At 40.2% G+C, this 19857-nt stretch overlaps 1 protein-coding gene across 2 annotated transcripts in view; it reads left to right on the forward strand.

The window, feature by feature from the left end:
• The window catches only part of MAN1A1 (mannosidase alpha class 1A member 1), a 173237-nt gene that overhangs the window by 33606 nt on the left and 119774 nt on the right, over positions 1–19857 (forward strand). For both annotated transcript variants that reach the window (XM_086317107.1, XM_086317108.1), the window contains exons 3-4: positions 12428–12524; positions 15433–15548. In XM_086317107.1, coding sequence (XP_086173233.1) covers positions 12428–12524; positions 15433–15548 — 213 coding nt within the window. The remainder of the gene's footprint in view (positions 1–12427; positions 12525–15432; positions 15549–19857) is intronic.

Below are 19857 nucleotides of genomic sequence, written 5' to 3' on the forward strand. Positions count from 1 at the left end.
CTTTGATAAGTTACTTGAACAGTTTATCCCATTTTGAACAAATTATTTTTTCAAGGAAGGTGGATGAAAACAACTCAGATTGCGCCTTGAAGTTATTGTCTTCTGAGTAAATCCCGGAATCCTGACTACATAATTTTTCTTTTTTAAATTATTTATGCATGTCCCCCGTCTTTTAAACCTTGAACAAAGGACTCAAGCTCCCATAATTTCTTTGACAAATCATACTATTTATTATTATACAACTTTTCTGAACAAACCTTCAGAATAGTTTCAGCTACGAAACAATATGATGAAAAGAAATAATGCAGAGAAAAACTTCCTATTTCCCCAGATTGGGGGTATGGTATAAGTCCAATTTTGATCTGATCACTCAGGTTTTTAAAGTGGTAGTTACACGTTAAATTCATCAGTGATTGGTAATCAGTGAGTTAAGTGACAAAAGAACCTTAGTTTGAATTTGAAACATAATGGGGGACTTCCCTAGTGGTCCACTGGTGAAGAATCCACCTGCCAATTCATGGGACACAGGTTCGATCCCTGGTCTGGGAGGATTCCATATACCACAAAGCATTTCGGCCTGTGTATCACAACTTCTGAGCCTGTACTGTAGAGCCCTCGAGCTGCAGCTTCTGATCCTATGCACCCTAGAGTCTGTGCTCCACAATACGAGAACCTATCACAATGAGAAACCCACCCACCCCAACTAGTCCCGCCCCCCTTGCCACAACTAGAGAGAGAGCCTGTGTGCAGCCATGAAGACCCAGCACAGCCAAAAATAAAATTAATTAATTTTAAAAATAAAACATAATGAGGCAGGCTATCGCCATCTCCTCTTCAGGACGATGCCCTGTAGTACCGGATTTACACTCAATTATGGTAGCAGAACAGCCACAGTGACAGCATGTCTACCTGCGTCACACCTCCATTCAAGACAGGAAGAAGGGGAACAGCAGGGCTGTTGGTCAGCCTCGACTCACGTCTCATTGGCCTGAGCTTCGTCACATAGCCATCTCTAGCTGTAGAGAGATTAGGAAAACACATTCAGCTTCTGTAGCTTCTGGACAAGCAGGGAGAAGGAGACTGGGGTGTGGGGTGAGTCAGTCTGCAATGGATAGAATATATATTCATCATTTTCCTGTTTTATTATTGTTTTGTAGTTTTATGAACAGTGAAATAAGTTGACCTCTGCTGATAAACTTGGCACTGTTTTTTTTTTCCTTCTTAAATCTATGAAGGTCTTTGCCCAATTTTTTAAGCCATGAAATAGCTGAACAAAATTGAAAGTCATTGTACCCAAAGCTAATTCTAAGTAATGCCATCTACTTTAACAGGTCACTGAATCTGGTGTACATTTAAAATCTGGTGTACATTTAATTCTGGGCACTTGCCATCCAGCAACTGTAGAATGAATGATGATTATCTCCTTCTTCGAAAAGAAAAAAAAATTCTAGCCTTATCAGAATTTAGAGTTCTAACAGAATGGTTAGAGTAATGCATTTTCAAGCCGAGGGAAATACTGCTATCACTTGCAAAACATCACAGATGATCTTCAACCCATAGAAAATACGGCTTATTGGATGGTAAGGATATGACCGTATTATATGTTAATGCTTGCCTTAGCAGTGGTACCACATATAGTCCAAAATCATTGTTTGCCATATTCAGTATTAGAAACATAGCAGAAGTCTAAATAAACCTGTAATAGAGCATTGGAAGATAATCAGTATTGCTATACTTTTTCGGTAGGTGTTTGGGAAAAAAGCTGATGTTTCCAATTTAGGGGAAATTTATAGAATGATATTGACATTTAAATTCATTCTGAGCAAAATATGTTTTTTCAGTTCTCAATAAACAAAATTACTAGGGTTTTTTTGGTGACGAAATGTTGTATACTATGAAACCAAGAATAAAGATTATGTTCTAACACTGTAGGATGTGCAGAAGGAAATAAACTAATACCTTTCACTGGAAGGAAATTTTAGATATTAAAATAATATGTAAAGCAAAAGTGTTTTTCAGTGTACGTAAGATATCTTTTCCCACAGGGCATCAGAAGCAAGAGATATTCTCATTTTTATTCAAGTTTCTCAATCTGCCAATATATTTAATGTTGCTGTCCTGTATCAGCAAGGTTTTAAAAATGGAAAAATTGGAAGATGGTTTTGCATAGCCTGTTAATGAAGTCTCACTACTGGAAGTTGAATTTATCCAGGATAATTAAATAAATAATAGAAAGCATGCATTATATGTACCAATAACACATGAGTTAACAGTTTGTTTGAAAACTTATTTGTAAGGCATATTCCCCAGATTTCATGGGTCACATGTTTAACTCAGGACACTGTACAGGCTTCAGAGTCAGCCTGAATTCAGAGCCTCCACCCTGATGGAGGGCTGACCTTGGAAAAATTACTTAACCTCTTGATTTCTTAATCTGTGTTGATGGGACTCTCAGTGGAGAGACTACTTTCCTTGTAGGATTGTTGTGAAGGACTGAGAGAATGTGTAAATGTTTCACATATTTCCTGACATATAAGTGTTCAATGAATGCTGGCCCTTTCTATTTTTAAGGATGATAAGAAAATACCTTTTTGTGACACATCAATTATGAATTTTACGTCTTACAGAAGCACTAGCTGCTACTCCAAGATTATACTTAAGAACGAGCATTTTTTATATTGAATATATATAGCTGACATTTCATAGGTAGTTTTTTAAATAGTACCTTTTCTAGAACATTTTTATTGGTATACTAGATACTAATATTTAAAATGGTTATCTGCAGTATACAAAAATTACTTTCATAATATTATAGAATCTCAAATGACAAGGAGTATCCAAACTATTTATTAACAATGGACGGTCTTAAGGGTAATTATTTCAGAAATTAAAAAAAAATATTTCCCTATAATATGTGACATTTTATAAGCAATATAGTGTGAATTCTACCTTCAAGAAGTAATAACTTTACAAAATTATATCAATAATTTATAATCCTTTAGTTAAGATAGTGATTTCTAGTTTTAATTTGAAAAGGGAACAGTTGTGCCCTGCAATTCTCCTACTGATAACAGCTTTATTCATAATTGCCAAAACTTGGACGCCACCAAGATGTCCTTCAGAAGGTGAATAGATAAACTGATACATGCAGACACTGGAGTACTATTCACTGGGAGGGATGGGGTGGCAGGGAGGGGAGGGAGGCTGGAGCGGGAAGGGATGTATGAATAATTAAGGCTGATTTGTGTTGTATGGCTGAAATAACACAACATTGTAAAAATTTTAAAGTATATTTAAATTAAAAAAAAAAGACATGAGGTACTAAGTCATAAAAATTCAGGCATAGAGGAACCGTAAGTATATATTTACCAAGTGAAAGAAGTCAGTCTGAAAGATTGTACTGTATGATTTCAACTATATAATATTCTGGACAGTGAAAAACTATGGAGATAGTAAAAAGATCAGTGGTTGTAGGGTAGGGTGGAGGAGAGGGGAAAACAGTGGAGCCCAGAGGATTTTGGGGTCAATGAAACTATTCTGTATGATAATATAATGATGGATAAAAAGTCACTATACATTTGCCAAAACTCAGAGAATGTACGATAACCAGAGTGAACCTTAATGTAAACTGTGGACTTCTGGTGATGGTGACTTGTCAGTGTAGGCTCACTAATGTAACAAATGTATCATTCAGAAACATAATATTATTAGTATTACTACAGTGTGTGCGTAGGGAGTATATGGAAAATCTATACTGTCCTTTTAATTTTGCTGTGAATCGAAAACTGCTCTAAAAAAATTGTCTATTAAAAACACATACATATAAAAGAAAAAAAAGAAATGCTGTGTCCTGAAACTCTCCTCTTGATAACTGAAGCAGAACAGGACTCTCTAGGGCTACTCTGCTTGCTTAAGAAAATAAGAAGAAAAGAATGTAAATTTTAAAAGGCAGATATCTCTAACTTTTGCTCATTTTTAGAAAAATTTTGCTTATTTTTTCATTATTTATATATTCTTTCTCATTAATTATATTCTAACTTCATAGTATTTGTAACATTTAAAAAAGGGATATTAAAAGAACCAATAAAAAGTTTATTAGTCTTCCTGAACTTGACAAACCTTATGAACAGATCCCTTAAAGAGCGTATTTGCTCTAAAACACTGTGTCACTCCTGCAGAAAGATAAATGGAGTGAAAATTTGAAGCTATAGAGTGACACACATGAGCTAAAAGGATGTTTGGACTTGCTCTGCCGTTGTTGTGTAGTCGCTTGCTGAGTCGTGTCCGACTCTTGCAGCAGCGTGGACTGCAGCTCTCCAGGCTCCTCTGTCCATGGGATTTCCCAGGCAAGAGTACTAGAGTCGGTTGCCATTTCCTCCTCTAGGGGATCTTCCCAATCCAGGGATTGAACCCACATTTCCTGCATTGGCAGGTGGGTTCTTTACTACTGAGCCACCAGGGAAGCTTATTTTATTACAAATATTAAAACTAAAAAAAAAAAAAACCAAAAAACAATGTCTTTTGAGAGAAGAGATTCACTGAGAATAGGATTTGTTTCCTATGGAGATACGTTTTTGAGACCTTCTTAGAATAAAAGGAAGGTCCGTGGTATCCCAGCGGCGGGTATCGTTTTCTCTTGCCTGCTAAAAACTCTGTAGGCACGGGTGGTTCCCAGGTTTGGAAAAGCACTTCTAGGCCTTTGCCTGGGAACTGCACGGGGAAGATCAGTTGGCACCTGGCCTGCAAAGGACCACTTGCTAGCCTCCCATTGACCACAGAGGTCTTACTTAGCAAGGATAATCTAATGAAGGCAGATTTAGATCAATTTAAAATCAACCAAAGAAAAACCAAGAACTCTGATGCTGAATGTTTGAACTCTATGGGAAGAGACCACAGTCACTGACCACAAGACAGATATTTTTGAGAAGGGAATAACTGCAAGTCATAGACCCTCAGCTGATCCAGAGCTTGTCTGCGTAAAGAAAACGCTCTCACTAATAAATACTTTCCAAAAAAAGGAATGTACTAGATAGTCATATATGAACAAATCTTTTTCTAACAGCTAACTTTTCAGATGTGAAATTACTATTTCTTCGAATATTTTAGAGTTATATATTTATATTGTAGTCACGTTTGGGGGGCTTGAGAGGGGTGTCTTCTACCGTCTTCCATTTGGTAATAGCACAGACATTTTATAAAAAAGTGTCAGAATTTGGTCACAGAGAAAGAACCATTAAATAGTTTATAACCCAATTCTCTGGGCCAGACATAGAAAAACTGGGTTTTTCTTAGGGTATGAGATACTTCTTAGAAACAGGACAATCTGTCCTCTATAAGTGGTGATTAACTGGACTTCTCATTTTTTAAAACTGACTTTATCAGGCATTCTGAGTCTTTTTCAGAAGAGATTACTGCTCTAACTGCTGTTTCAATTCGAGGAATTAATGTTTAGTAGCCCATTAGGGTTCATACAATAATAGCATTAATAATTACTCCTCCTTTATGTATCTCCTGCTTTCTTAAAAAAAAAAAATACTAAATCGGCTGTGGGAGAATTCAGGAATCTCTTCTGAATCTGAAGAAAACATGATCACACATCTTCCACTCCTTGGTTATAAGGCAGCCTGGGGTGCCTGGGGACTAATTGCACACACCGGGACAAGGAAGAAGTAGTCGGCTAGTGGAGAAGAGGAAAGGAGAGTGGCCACCTTCAGCCCTGGAGGTGGTGATAAAGCTCACGAAATACTTCAGCTGAAGAGATCAGGTGTCAGCACAGTTGGCAGCTCAGTGTGATGAAGACGAGTTCACGGTTCTCCATAAATCCAGGGACAGGCAGGGTCAGAGGAAGGCAGAGCCATCTTGTCCGCCTTAGTAGCCTACAGTGGGAGGAGAAAAGTTGGGCTGCAGAGCTGGAGAGAGAGCTGAAGCAGAGGGAACGAAGGTCCTGAGGGTTGAAGGATACAATGCAGATGAGAAAAACGGGTGCTGCTAGGACCCGTCCTGGAGCCAGCTTACAAGTCCAGTTTGGTGTGTGTCCTTCTGCTGCGAGACCCGGCTGTGTCCCTTTGGACCCCCGGTAGGGGGGACACCTGGCCTGGGACACCCAGCCGTGTCCCTTGGGCCCCAGGTCCCCTGTGCCTGGAGAAGCAGGGGAGCTCAGTCTTAAGGTTTGCAAGCAACAAAAAGTCACGGCATTCCAAGTGATGCAGAGGAAAGAATCAGAATGGGAGAGTTCACAACCTTGTTCTTTCTCTGTGCTATGCTGGGTCTCTGCTTCCTACTCTGTAAAATGGGGTTAATAGTACCACAGAGGCATTGCTGCCGCTGCTGCTGCTAAGTCGCTTCAGTCATGTCCAACTCTGTGCGACCCCATAGACAGCAGCCCACCAGGTTCTGCTGTCCCTGGGATTCTCCAGGCGAGAACACTGGAGTGGATTGCCATTTCCTTCTCCAGTGCATGAAAGTGAAAAGTGAAAGTGAAGTCTCTCAGTCATGTCTGACTCTTAGCGACCCCATGGACTGCAGCCTACCAGGCTCCTCCGTCCATGGGATTTTCCAGGCAAGAGTACTGGAGTGGAATGCCATTACCTTCTCTGATCCCAGAGGTATTAAGGAGGATTAAGTGTGTGGCCAAGCATTACCAGGTTCCTCTCCCAGTGCCTTGTAGGTGTGGGACAAAGTTAAGTCACTTTCTTCTTTACAGCTTCTGCACTTGTATGTGTAGAACCGTGTAGGATTTAGAATTACAAATGCTTTCTGAAATGGGAGCTTACCACTCATTCAGCAAGAAGAGGATTACTGAGAGGCATGTGCATAATGCTTTATACATCTCAGGTCTCGAGGACTCACTAATTCTAGGCAGAGTCAACACCAATGTCCTGACAGGCCCTGAACGGTCAAGAGCAGGCACTGAGGCAGCTTGGGCTGGAAGTGGGCCAGGCACTGCTCACTGAGCTTGGGGGGCAGCCTGGAGGGAAGTGTCATGCCCACAGGCCTGAGAACAGAGCAGTCAGGTCTAGACATGTGCCCTTAAACCAGAGGTTGCAGTGCAGACCGATGGTCTGTGGGCCATCTGTGGCTCACAGATATTTTTTCCCTTTCACTTGTATACTGTTCTTATTCTGGACCCCTGGAAAACCTAGCTCAAACCTTGAAAGCAAGCTTAGTATTTTTTTTTTAAGAGTATTTCTTTAAATGGCTTTAGCCAGGGCCTTCACTCTTGTTTGGCTAAATTCCCCCATCATTTCCAGTTGCCCTAAACCTGGCCATTCTATTTCTGTCTGGCCCTTGAATTTTCAATCCCTCTTCTGAGCCCAAAGCAGAGCAGGGCACAAGCCAGGGAGCTGGCCCTGGACCCAGAACCAACTGAATGTGTTCTGTCCCTCTGTCCAGGGGCTGCTGGGTGAAGTACAGGACTGTGTTGAATTTGGAGTGGGCTGCAGTCCACGGGGTCACAAAGAGTCAGATGGATACAGCTGAGCACAGGCACACAAACAGCCTTGTGGAAAGGCAGAAAGCAAGTGTTAGTCGCTCAGTCATGTCCAGCTCTTTGCTACCCCATGGACTGGAGCCTGCCAGGCTCCTCTGTCCATGGGGATTCTTGAGGCAAGAATCCTGGAGTGGGTTGCCATTTCCTTCTCCAGGGGATCTTCCTGACCCAGGGATCGAACCCAGGTCTCCTGCATTGCAGGTGGGTTCTTTACTGTCCGATGGAAAGGGAGAGAGAACTGATGTATTTCAGTTTTGGAAAGAGATAAATTGAGCAAGGTGCTGAATGAGTGTTTTAATTTGATATGGGGTAAAGTTGGAAGCTCTCATGTCTGGGAGGGTTCTTCTCTGTGCAGGGCGAGGACAGATAGAAGGTGGGTGGACTCGGACCTTGCCCAGTATGCCGTCTTAAGGGGAGAATCTTCCCAGGACTGCCTTAGGCAGGATCCTGATTCCATTTAGGGTAACAGGGTGCCAAACGCAGTACTTGTGGTAGACTCCAGGCCTGCAGTGTCTGTGAGTGCCGAGTCATACCGTGCTCTGCGTCTGTCACCTCTCAGTGACATTGACCTCCTCCCTCCCCTGTGAATTTCCCTCCTGCTGAATTGCCCTGTCCACTGTGTGCATAGCTCCGTGTCCGCTTTCCTTTGCGCTGTTCTTATCTCTGTTTAAACTCCTGCACCAGGTGGGGCCACTGGAGGTGGGCATGAAAGCCAGGAACACTCTTCAGATGTCTCCCTGTAGCCAGATGTTATCAGATCTGATCTCCTGACCATGATGTGAGGAAGATAATGCTATTCATTTATTTTTTCATGTAGGCTGTAATTTTTAGAGCAGCTTTAGGTTCACAGCAAAATTGAGTGGAAAGTATGGCGTATTCCCATAGATCCCTGCCCTAGCACAACCCAGTCCTCCCACACAGTTAACATCCTGCACTGCGGTGGGACGTTTGTCTCCTTCGGTTGTTGTTTTTAAAGATGAGAAACTGAGGGTCTGAGAGATCCGACCCTTAGACAGCAGGGCTCCAGCTCCCCCAGCTGAAGCCCTCCTGCCTTGCTCCCTGTGACAGCATCCACAGCACAGGGTCTCCCGGGGGCTCGGCGCTCCTTCTGGTCCTCAGCCTTCTTCCCACAGGGGAATGTAGGGAGCGGGGCTGCACCAGGTGAGAGGCAGGGGCGGCTAGATTCTCACGTTCACGAATCTAGACGTTGTTTTTCAATGGATGAGCAGGGTTTGGCCAAGCTGTGACTTGATTTCCTGAAGTTTACTTTTTATCTTGTTTCCCTTCTGCCATGTCCCTGTTCCACCAAAGATTAAAGAAAAGACTGATAGAGTGATCCTTAAAATCTTTTCAGTTGAGATTTTTATCTGGATGTTTAATGTCAAAGTTTGGTGGAAATTACTGACAGGCTTTTAAAATCAGTTTGTTCAAAGCATCGATTGTAAATATAAATTTAAGAGCGAAGGCCGTCAATTTCTACCTTATCAGGGCGGTAGATTCAACACCCTCCCCCTTTCTCCGCTAGTCCTCAGCTGAACCAAATGTAGCCCTCCATGTCCTTTGGAACAGCTGGAATGTGAGTGTCTCTGAACTGGTTGTTGTTGTTCAGTCGCTCAGTCGTATCCGACTCTTTGCAACCCCATGGACTGCAGCATGTCAGGCCTCCCTGTCCTTCACCATCTCCCGGAAGTTGCCCAAGTTCATGTCCATTGCATCAGTGATGCTATCCAGCCATCTCATCCTCTGACACCCTCTTCTCCTGCCCTCAATCGTTCCCAGCATCAGGGACTTTTCCAATAAGTCAGCTGTTCATATCAGGTGACCAAAATCCTGGAGCTTCAGCTTCAGCATTAGTCCTTCCAAAGAGTACTCAGGGTTGATTTCCTTTAAGGTTGACTGGTTTGATCTCCTTGCTGTCTACTGGACTGGTACGTTTATTTGTTTACACTTAATGGGTGTGGAAAGTGGACTCAGATTAATTGCCTCACTTGGAGTCATGCCAATGATGGCAGAGCTCAGATATGAACCCATTTTTTAAGATGCTTGTACCTGTGACCTGCTCTTACACATTCCTCCTCAATAAACAAGAGGATTTTTCTATGAGGACATACCACTGGGCAGTAAGTAAACAGTCTCAGCAGGAAAAGAGCTGTGCCTCATGGAGGAGAGGGAGATAATTCATCAACATTGAGCATTCAGCAGCTTTGTTTGCCGTTCTGTATCTGGATGGCAGCACTGACTCGATGGACGTGAGCCTGAGTGAACTCCGGGAGTTGGTGACGGACAGGGAGGCCTGGCGTGCTGCAATTCGTGGGGTCGCAAAGAGTCGGACACGACTGAGCGACTGAACTGAACTGAGCAGCTCTACAAACCTGACCTAATTCCCCTGGGCACCATGCAAATAACTGACCACCCCTGTCTGCTTCCCAGTCTCTCTCTCCTTGCCTTCCACATCCCTCATGGTTTCACCCCAGGTGACCAACCACTGGAATACTTTAACAGGATGGCTCTTCCTCTTTATTTCACAAATTCCTGGAGAAATCAATATTAGAGCTCCATGCACGGCACTTTGACCACACTGTTTTCTTTTTCTTTTCTAACTTTAACGTGTAGAAAATCCCATGGGATGAGGAACCCATTTTGAGAAACAGGTCACAGCAGCTTTTGAAATACAGGCAGATAAGCAATTAGTGTCTGATTTTCCCTTGGGGAAAAAAAGATAAGGAAAGTTAATATATACTACAGTAGTAACTCAGTGAGGTTCTATGCCAGTGGTGCATTGTATAAATGATCATGTTTGACTAAACAACAGTCTTCTATAGGAAAGCTTTATGCTGTCTTTGAGTCATTAGTAGTACATGGCACAGATTTCCATTCAGACCTGGAGTGGAAACAAATCATCATAACGTTTTTTTTTTTCTGTTCTTGTATTAGGTGTATTCCAAAAGCTTTTGGATTTATAAAGTATCTTTGAAACAGGAATAAAGAGTTTACCAAATACAGTACATTTAATGGGAAAACCAAATCAAACTGAGATGTAATCTCAAGGTGTTTTTGTACCTAGTGTTCATGTACCCCGTCTTTTCAGAGGCTCGTTGGTTTCTATTTGTGTGATGTGAGTTTAATTGGTCTCAATATAGGCTTAAATTCAGTAGGTGTGTGATTATTCACCATGTGTGCAGGGTGCCACCACACAGGTCATGCTCATGTAATCCTTACATGCATCCTGTGAGGAATTATCCCAAATTTTCACATAAAGAAAGCCTGACTCATCCATGATTGTGTGACTAATCAGTGCTCATTATAAATCAAGTTATTTCCCCTTCAAACCTAGTATACTTTTCAACAAAATTAATTTATAAGGAGGAAAATCTCTAAAACACTACTGTATACGCATTCTGTTGATGGTTAGAAGATCAACAATCTGATTCATCATAGGAAGGGTCTGTTGCTGACTCATCAAAGGAAGTTTATGCAGCGTATGATTAATGCCATTGGCTTTGAAGTCAGGCCAAGACATGGGTGAACCCAGGCTCCACAGCTGTGGAGAAATGTCATGACTTTGAGTAAACATGTTTGTGTTGTAACTTCTCAAAGTCTCAATTTTTTCATCTACCAAACAGTGACAGTACAACATCATTCATAGAGTGGTAACGAGAATTGAATACAATACTGAACATAGAGCATTTAGTGGAGTACCCAGCAGATAGTACAGATTTTTTGGTAGCTGTTATTACTAACGGTAGTGGTGAGTTAGGGAGATACTATACTGATACAGAGTGATTGAAGACAGATGTGCATTGTTATTTGGGGGGACATAGGAAGACTTTCTTATTAATAAAATCGTACTGATCTCACTGAAGATTTTTAGTAATAAACAGCCTATATATAGTATGTATGACTTTAGTGATGCTTTTAAAGATATTTTAAAATACGGAGCCAGATTAGAATATTTCCCCATTATGTTCATATTTTAGTTACTGTTGCTAACAGATTGGGGATAATGCCATGAATAAATTTCGGACAGGTGAGGAGTCCTCAACCCTTTTAAAAAAAATGTATACAAAAATAGGTGCAGTATATTCTTGGAGTCATTAAAAACATCTGTACGACTATTCTATAATAGTTACACAACTGTTTTTATAAGCTCTTAGAGAATAATTTCTTTCCTTGACTATTATTCATTTTCTACTAGAGTTAATATCGAGCATAATAGGTCAGAGCTTAGTTTCTAAGCCAGGAAAAATTGATTGATTTTCATTATATGTAAGTAAACTAGTTTTGTTAAAATTAATAAAATTTGAAAATGAAAAATGTATACAACTAATTTATGGCAGAGAGTTTTGAACTTTAAAAACATTCCTAGTACAAGACATCTAGGTTGGGAATATATAGAATTAGCTTCTTTTTTTCATTTCCTATATTTATTTAAAAATACTTCTCCATATAGTCTTGGTCAAGATACATCAGTGTTTAAAGTAATAACTTTGGATGTCTGTATACTAAGTACAGAGAACTTTATGCAAGAAAAGGGGGAATTTTAAGTATACAATCCTTATAGATTTTATGCATTATGAGGATGAAATAGATGAATGATTTATCTACTTAGACTTATCTATTAAGAATGATTCACCCTTTTATGATAAACTATCTGTTGCTGGGAACTGACTTTTGAAAATGATATGTATTAATACATGAAATAAGATTAAATGGATTAAAAAAGTCTCCATTTGTAGACATAAAGGGATGATGTGTATTTGTATGTTATGTGTGTGTTCCAGCTTATTTATATCATTGTCCACCTTTTAATTATCATCATCCTTTTAACTAAGCAGTGAGTTTTAGTGTTTTAACCTTTAGATCTTCAATGTATGATCTGTCTTGAAGCAAAAACATCTCAAATTCAAATTATAATCCAATTTTTATTTCTTTTCTCAGATGATGAAACATGCTTGGAAAAATTATAAACGTTATGCCTGGGGTAAAAATGAACTGAAGCCTGTATCCAAAGGAGGCCATTCAAGCAGTTTGTTTGGTGAGTAGAATGTGCTTTGGCTCATTCCTGGCAGTAACTTCTCTCCAATCGACTGTACTTGTGGGTGGTGGAGAAAGTCTGTGTGACCCTGCAGATTGTGTTGCTAGGAGACTTGCACACCTGATGGAGTTGTCTGCAGGGGTTGTGCGTAGTGTGTCCTTCAGACATAGCACTGACTGCACTTTGGAACCACCTGCGTCCCTTGAAAAAATACTGATGCCTGGGGCACACTTCCAAAGATCCTTATTTAATGGATATGGGCACAGTATCCTGATTTTTAGCTCCCATGTGGTACGTAGCAGAGCAGTATTTGTTGGCTGCATTAACTGCTTCCTGTCAGATAAAAGCTGTGTCTTTATCAATAAGCTGGCCAAGGCAGCCAGCCGTGGTGACCTTCACTGTGTCTCAGTGACTCTCAGCTTTGGCTCTGAATTTCTCTTGTTTGTGAGAGAAAGGGAGGATGGAGTCGTCTGTTATATGAACTTCCATTTATCCACTTTGGCATCATTTTATTGCTTTGGGTCCTCACAGCCTGCTTCTGTGATTAATACCTTCTCCACGTATTAATAACATTCACATTGTGGAGGTGCAGAAGCTAAGTAACAGAAGTGTTAGATGGATTGCTTGGGTCACAGAGCTCCCCAGCGCCCTTCTCCCTGAACTCCATTCCTCTTCAGTTCTCACAATTTCGTCTGTAAGTAACAGGATGAAAGGCGGGGGGAGGATGTGAATCTTGGTCTGATGCTTCTGAAATCACCATGGAAAAGGTGATGTTCTGTCTTTTAACTGAAGCTGTTATATAGCGTGTGCTAAGTCACTTCAGTTGAGTCTGACTCTTTGCCACCCTGTGGACTTGTAGCCCACCAGGCTTCTCTGTCTATGGGATTTGCCAGGCAAGAATGCTGGGGTGGGTTGCCATGCCCTCCTCCAGGGGATCTTTCTGACCCAGGGATCAGACCTGCATCTCTCACATCTCCTGCATTGGCAGGCAGGTTCTTTACCACTAGCGCCACCCAGGAAGCCCCCTGTTAAACAGATCACATTCTGTAACAAATAACAGTATCAGCTGACCCTACGTGCCACAGTGCCATTTGTGCATCTTCTCATTTAGTCCTTGTTACTACGTGCATTTTAGAGATGAGAAATATGAAACAGAGAACAGCTTGCCCAGTGCTAGCCACCTACTAACTGGCTGAACTGGTACCCTTGTGACTGGCTAAGGTCAGAGTCTGCTCCTAATCACCCCACTATACTTTTCCATTTGTTTAGGACCTTCCATGTGTTTGGCTCCCTTTCCAGCACTGTTATTGATAAACACAAATCTTTGCAAAGTTTATGACCTAGTGCAGAAGACATATGTACAGATAGTGAATTACCAAAGGACTGGATGGATTCTTTGAACTGGAGAAGACTCTTGAGAGCTCCTTGGACTACAAGGAGATCCAACCAGACCATCCTAAAGGAAATCAGTCCTGAATATTCATTGAAAGGACTGATGCTGAAGCTGAAACTCCAATACTTTGGCCACCTGAGGCGAAGAACGGACTCATTTTGAAAAGACCGTGATGCTGGGAAAGATTGAAGGCGGGGAGAAGGGGACGACAGAAGATGAGATAGTTGGATGGCGTCACTGACTCGATGGACACAAGTTTGAGTAAACTCCGGGACTTAGTGATGGACAGGGAGGCCTGGCATGCTGCAGTCCATGGGGTTGCAAAGATTCAGACACAACTGAGCAACTGAACTGGACTGGGTGGATTCAGTAGATAATCATTGGAAGTTCTGAAAAACAGTAGACTCTCTGGTAGGGAGAAGGACATTTCAGGAACAGTTAGGGAGCACTGGATGAGTAGGGAAAAAGGCTGGTTGGTCCATCACAGCAGCTCATTTTAGAGGTGAAGAGAATCAAACCTGGAGTGGTAGCAGTACACGTGGTTTCAGATAATTCTAAAGTATGTTTTGAGGACGTGGTGACCAGTTAACATGGGTGATGGTAAATAAAGAGAGAAACCCAGACACTTTATGCAGACTCAGAGTTCTTAATTTTTTTATTGTTTACTACAACTTTTTAAAAAAAATAATTCCAGTTTTGCTTTTATCTCTATGAAAGTTGTTCATACCATTAAGAAATCATTTAGTTGTAAAATTGCCATAATCTTTATCGAAGAGATTGCTTAGTTCTGTGTTAATACAGTGACGATTTTTAAATTTATTGTTAAGCCTTAAAAACATACCAAGTCTTTTAGCATGGAATGTGGAGGTGAATAAGACATGACTTCTCTATTTTGAGGAACTTCACAGACTAAAAGGAGATGCATATATGTAGTTACAATGGGAGATAGAAAGTGATGAGTGAAAGAGCAATGTAAAGTCTTCCTGTTGAGGGAGTTGAGAGGAAATAAATGAGAGTAGGCAGGCCTACGGCATGGAAGGAGAGGCTAGGATCAGTCAGAGCTGCAGAGAGGGGGTTGAATTCCATTTTTGAGTAATGGTTTCTTAGAGCTATCACTAAACAATTTTAGATCTAATTATAATTAAAACAGTTTTGTGCAGGTGCACTTTGATGTAATTACATTAAAATTAATATGTGTGTTGCTCCTTGGTTTCAGATCTTTTCTTTTTCTTGCTAGAGAATGTGATCACAAATGAAATTTCTAAGAGATTTATTTTCTGCAACTCAGAAAAGACTTTAAAGATTAGTGTACCAATTAATAGCCTATGATAATTTTTAGTTTAGTTTGATTCAACATTTAAATTTTCTTTCACTGAAAGAACTTTAGACTGTATTCAATATTCTTGTTTACTAATAAATTCAGTATTACTCACTTCCTCTTCAAGGTATGCTCAGTGTAGCTATATGGATCTGTCAAAGGTGTTTATTGAGTAAATATTTTTCTGATATTTTCAGGTAATATCCAAGGAGCAACAATAGTAGATGCCCTGGATACACTTTTTATTATGAATATGAAAGATGAATTTGAAGAGGCTCAAGCATGGGTTGAAGAAAATCTAAATTTTAATGTGGTAAGTTCAATAAAAGCTGCCTATTCAGTTCTTAAATCTCAGTTAATGTGGACAAATTCTCCTGTGGGGTAAATTATTGTGTTGTACCCAAGCAGAAACAAATAATGCAATTTTAAATAGTATCGTACTATATTCTTAACTTTCCCTCCCTTACTACACAAATACATGTCTTTGTGTTTTTTGGGGGCAAATTAAGAGTAAGAATGAAGAAATTAATATTTATTAAGACCCACATGTGCCAAGTATTCTTGTTCAAGTCCCACAGCAACCCCAAGAAATGAGTATTATTTTCACACCTTTACAGATTAGAAATCAGAGCCTCAGGGCTTATCTAGACCACACAGAGAGTTGTACTCAGAGCTGTGACCTCACAAAAGCCTTGTGCTTCTGCACTGCGCCATGGTGCAATACTGCGGCTTTATTAGAGGAAGCTTTGTTAGCTAGAACCCAGGGTGTTGTATGGTAAGCTGCGGCTCAATGCAAGACCATAAGAGAAATTAAAATAGAGAAGTTTATTACTTAACAGGTCCTGAAAAGGTACATGACTCACCTCCAGGGGCCACACAGGGAGGTCAAGGCAGAGTATAGACAGAGAGACAGGACCTGGGGCACATGCCTTTATGACGGTAGATCGGTAGGTAGATCGAGTGCTTCAGGGTGCAAAGGTAAGGCCGAATTGGTCGATTCAAACCAACTTAGTAGGCTCCAGTAACGTCTTTTCTGAAGGGCACACAGAGGGCGGGCCTGGTGGTGGGGGAAACATGATCACAAGACAGAGTCCTACCAGGAACTGACATTTGCTTGTGACCCTGGGGCTGTTTTCAAGGGCACACTCTTGCCTGAGGGGCTAGTGTCAATTTAAAGCCCCTGCCAGCCACTTGGCCGAACAAAATGGATACTGAGTCAGTAACACCGTGAAGTAGCTTATCTGATCACACCACATGCATCCAGCAGCAGCTGCATCCACTTTCCCATAAATAAGGTTTTAAACTTTGTTGATTGTAGACCCTTATCAGTATAAACTATTTTTTTGGCTGTATCACGGGGCTTGCAGGATCTTAGTACCCAGACCAGGGATCGAACCTGTGCCCACTGCAGTGGCTGCACAGAGTCCTAGTCACTGGATGGCCAATATAAACTTTTATCAATTTCTATATGAAATAGTTTTAAAATTTTGTCCACATACTATCATTTTTAATAAACCTCAGTACCCACTGTACATCAAGGAAAAGGTTCATAATTATGGGTAGTGAACATTTCATGATAGTTTGGGACTACATCTTGTTAGAGCAAGTCTAATTCCACAGTCATTGCTTTACCCTCGTAATGAGATTAACAAAGAACTTGTTTTCAGAACAGGAACAGTTGGCCCTGGTGATTTTTAGTCATTCACTTAACGTTTGCATCATTGGTATTTTTTTAAGTTGAGTTACATACACATACCCACACACATACTTTTTTCCAGATTCTTTTCCATTATATTTTATTACAAAATACTAAATAGAGTTCCCTGAGCTATACAGTAGGTCCTTGTTTATTTTATATACAGTAATATGTGTCTCTTAATCCCAAATTCCTAGTTTATCCCTCCCCCTTGCTCCTTTGATAACCAGAAGTTTGTTTTCTGTCTGTGAGTCTGTTTCTGATTCATAAGTTCATTTGTATCATTTTTTTAGATTCCACATATAAATGATATCATGTGGTATTTGACTTATTTCACTGTATTATTTTTAATCTGAGATTACTTTGCAGAAATTCTTGTAAGCCTCTTTCTGTCTGCTAAGCATTTGCTAATATCTGTAAATCCCCATAACTAGGCACAAGTACCATGCTGTATGTTGAGAATGGACAGAGAAAGTTTTATCTCCCTGCTGACTCCTCTGCATTGTGGAGCTCTTCTCACCAGCACCATCCAGAGTATTAAAGGCAGCATAACACTGAGTCCTTTTCCTACCTCTTTGAATTAAAAACATATTCCTATTCCTCTAATTAATTGCCATAAATACCCCACTTTGGAAATCACTGAGTTGAATAATCAGATGAGTCTGTGTTTAGTCTGCCTGTAACTGAATTTAGAATATAAAAGACACAGTATTCCAACATAAAGGGACCTTGGAAATTGATGTGTTCTGTCTTTTTATTTTAAATATGAAAAAACAGGCTCAAGGATTGAGGGATTTTGTAAGGTTCTATGGCTCTTTGGTTGGATATGACCTGTGGTAGCTCAGATATAACCAATAGACCGGAGTGTGAAAAATTAAGGCAATGAACCAAAAGGTTTCTTTCTGAGGATTTTTCCAGTAGTCCTATATGAATGTGAAAGTTGGACCACAAAGAAGGCTGAGCACCAAAAAATTGATGCTTTCAAACTGTGGTGCTGGAGAATACTCTTGAGAATCCCTTGGACAGCAAAGAGATCAAATCAATGAATCCTTAAGGAGATCAACCCTGAATAATCATTGGAGGACTGATGCTAAAGCTCCAATACTGTGGCCACCTGATGCTAAGAGCTGACTCATTGGAAAAGACCCTGATGCTAGGAAAGATTGAGGGCAGGAGGAGAAGTGGGTGACAGAGGATGAGATGGTTCTATGGCATCACTGACTCCATGGACGTGAGTTGGAGCAAACACCAGGAGATGGTGAAGGACAGGGAAGCCTGTTGTGCTTCAGTCCATGGTGTTGGAAAGAGTTGGATACGACTTAGCGACTGAGCAACAACAGCAGTTCTTTCTTAGTAGTACTTTTGCCCTGCCACGTTATTTTTGAGTAAACTCAACTACCTACCGGCAAAGAACTATGGAATGTCTTCAGCTATATATGGAGGAGAGAATGGAGAATGTATTCCCTCCCCATCCTCTCTTCCAGAAAAGGAGGAGAATGAGACCTAGATTCTTCCAGAGTCTAATGATGGAAGACAGGAGAGGAGACTGTAGTGACATAGGCCTAAAGAGTGTCCAGGTCCCTTGTTTGGCACTTATGCCGTTGCTGCCACAAAGCTTCCCCGAACACTGCAGCAGTTCCTTGCTTTTCATGTCCAGTGGCAGTCTGAGAAACTCTGGAATCATTTATTTAAAAGGATGAAGCACAAAAGCCTCGCACAGTAATAGTCAAGGTAACAGAAGGCAGTTGGAGGGCCTCAGACCACGACCAGGTGACATGAATGTGTTCCATGGACCGTAGGAGCCTGTGAGGAGGCAAAGGGAATCTAATAGGGGATATCAGGCTATTTAGAACTTATGAAGAGCAAATTCTTTGACTTCTTTACTTGTCAGGTAAAGGAATTAGACTATCAGTTGAATGATGCCTAAGATACTGTGCTTTGTTTCTTTAAAATTGTATTTTTGTATTTCTGTAAGATTTTCTTCAGTGACTTCACAGACTTTTATATAAAATATAATTTTAGAACTTTTATTGATAATCTTGGGCTATACCCTTCAAAATATACTTTTAAAAACCATAGTCACAGGTCTCAAATTTCAGTTTATTTTACCGTTCCTAATGTGAGAGGTCTTGAAATGTATTTTTTGCAGTTCTCTCTTTGAGTATTCAATCCATGGGGTTGCAAAGAGTTGGACACAACTGAGTGACTGAACAACAACTTTGGGTATTGCTATATTTTTCTTTAAAAATATAAAAGTTTATCAGTAACATCCAAATGATAATACTTCCCATATTAAAATTAATAACACATATAAATTCAGGACAACTGTATTGATTTAAAGTGCTTCAGCTTACAGTCTTCTAGTTGGTTTTATTATGTCCCATAAAAGAATCTTTCCTGTATTCAGTCGTTCTACCCAGAGATTCTGACAATTGTGTCAGCAATTATAGTTTTCTTTCTGAAAATGCTGAAAACATTGTTCCATTTATGTAAAGGAAGGAGAAATTGGAAAAGCTTAAACAGAGACAGAAAACTTATTTTTATGGATAACGTATAGTGTCATTCCAGCCTGAATAAATTATTGCTTGTTTTCAAATTAATGCTTTTTCCTGATAAGGTATTTTAATTGACAGTATAAAGGTAATGCAAAAAAAAAGTTAATGCATCCAAATTTATTGCAAGGTAAAAATAAGAATGAAACTGGAATAGAATCACTGTTGTTGAGAGTTGTTTTATCTTGTGGTGCTCCTGAGTATAAACAAATCTTACAGTCAAGAATAAATTTGTTTATATGTGAAATATTCACTTTGCATCACTTACAGGTATAAAGTACATGTTTTTGATTTGTTTATACTGTCGTTAACCAAAACTCATTTTCTTTTAATTAAGGCATAGCAAGTTGATTGAATTTGCATACTTGGTAGTA

Source organism: Bos grunniens, chromosome 9, assembly GCF_055505025.1.
Source record: "Bos grunniens cultivar Pamir isolate PY7600 chromosome 9, Bosgru_T2T1.0, whole genome shotgun sequence".
NCBI lineage: Eukaryota > Metazoa > Chordata > Mammalia > Artiodactyla > Bovidae > Bos > Bos grunniens.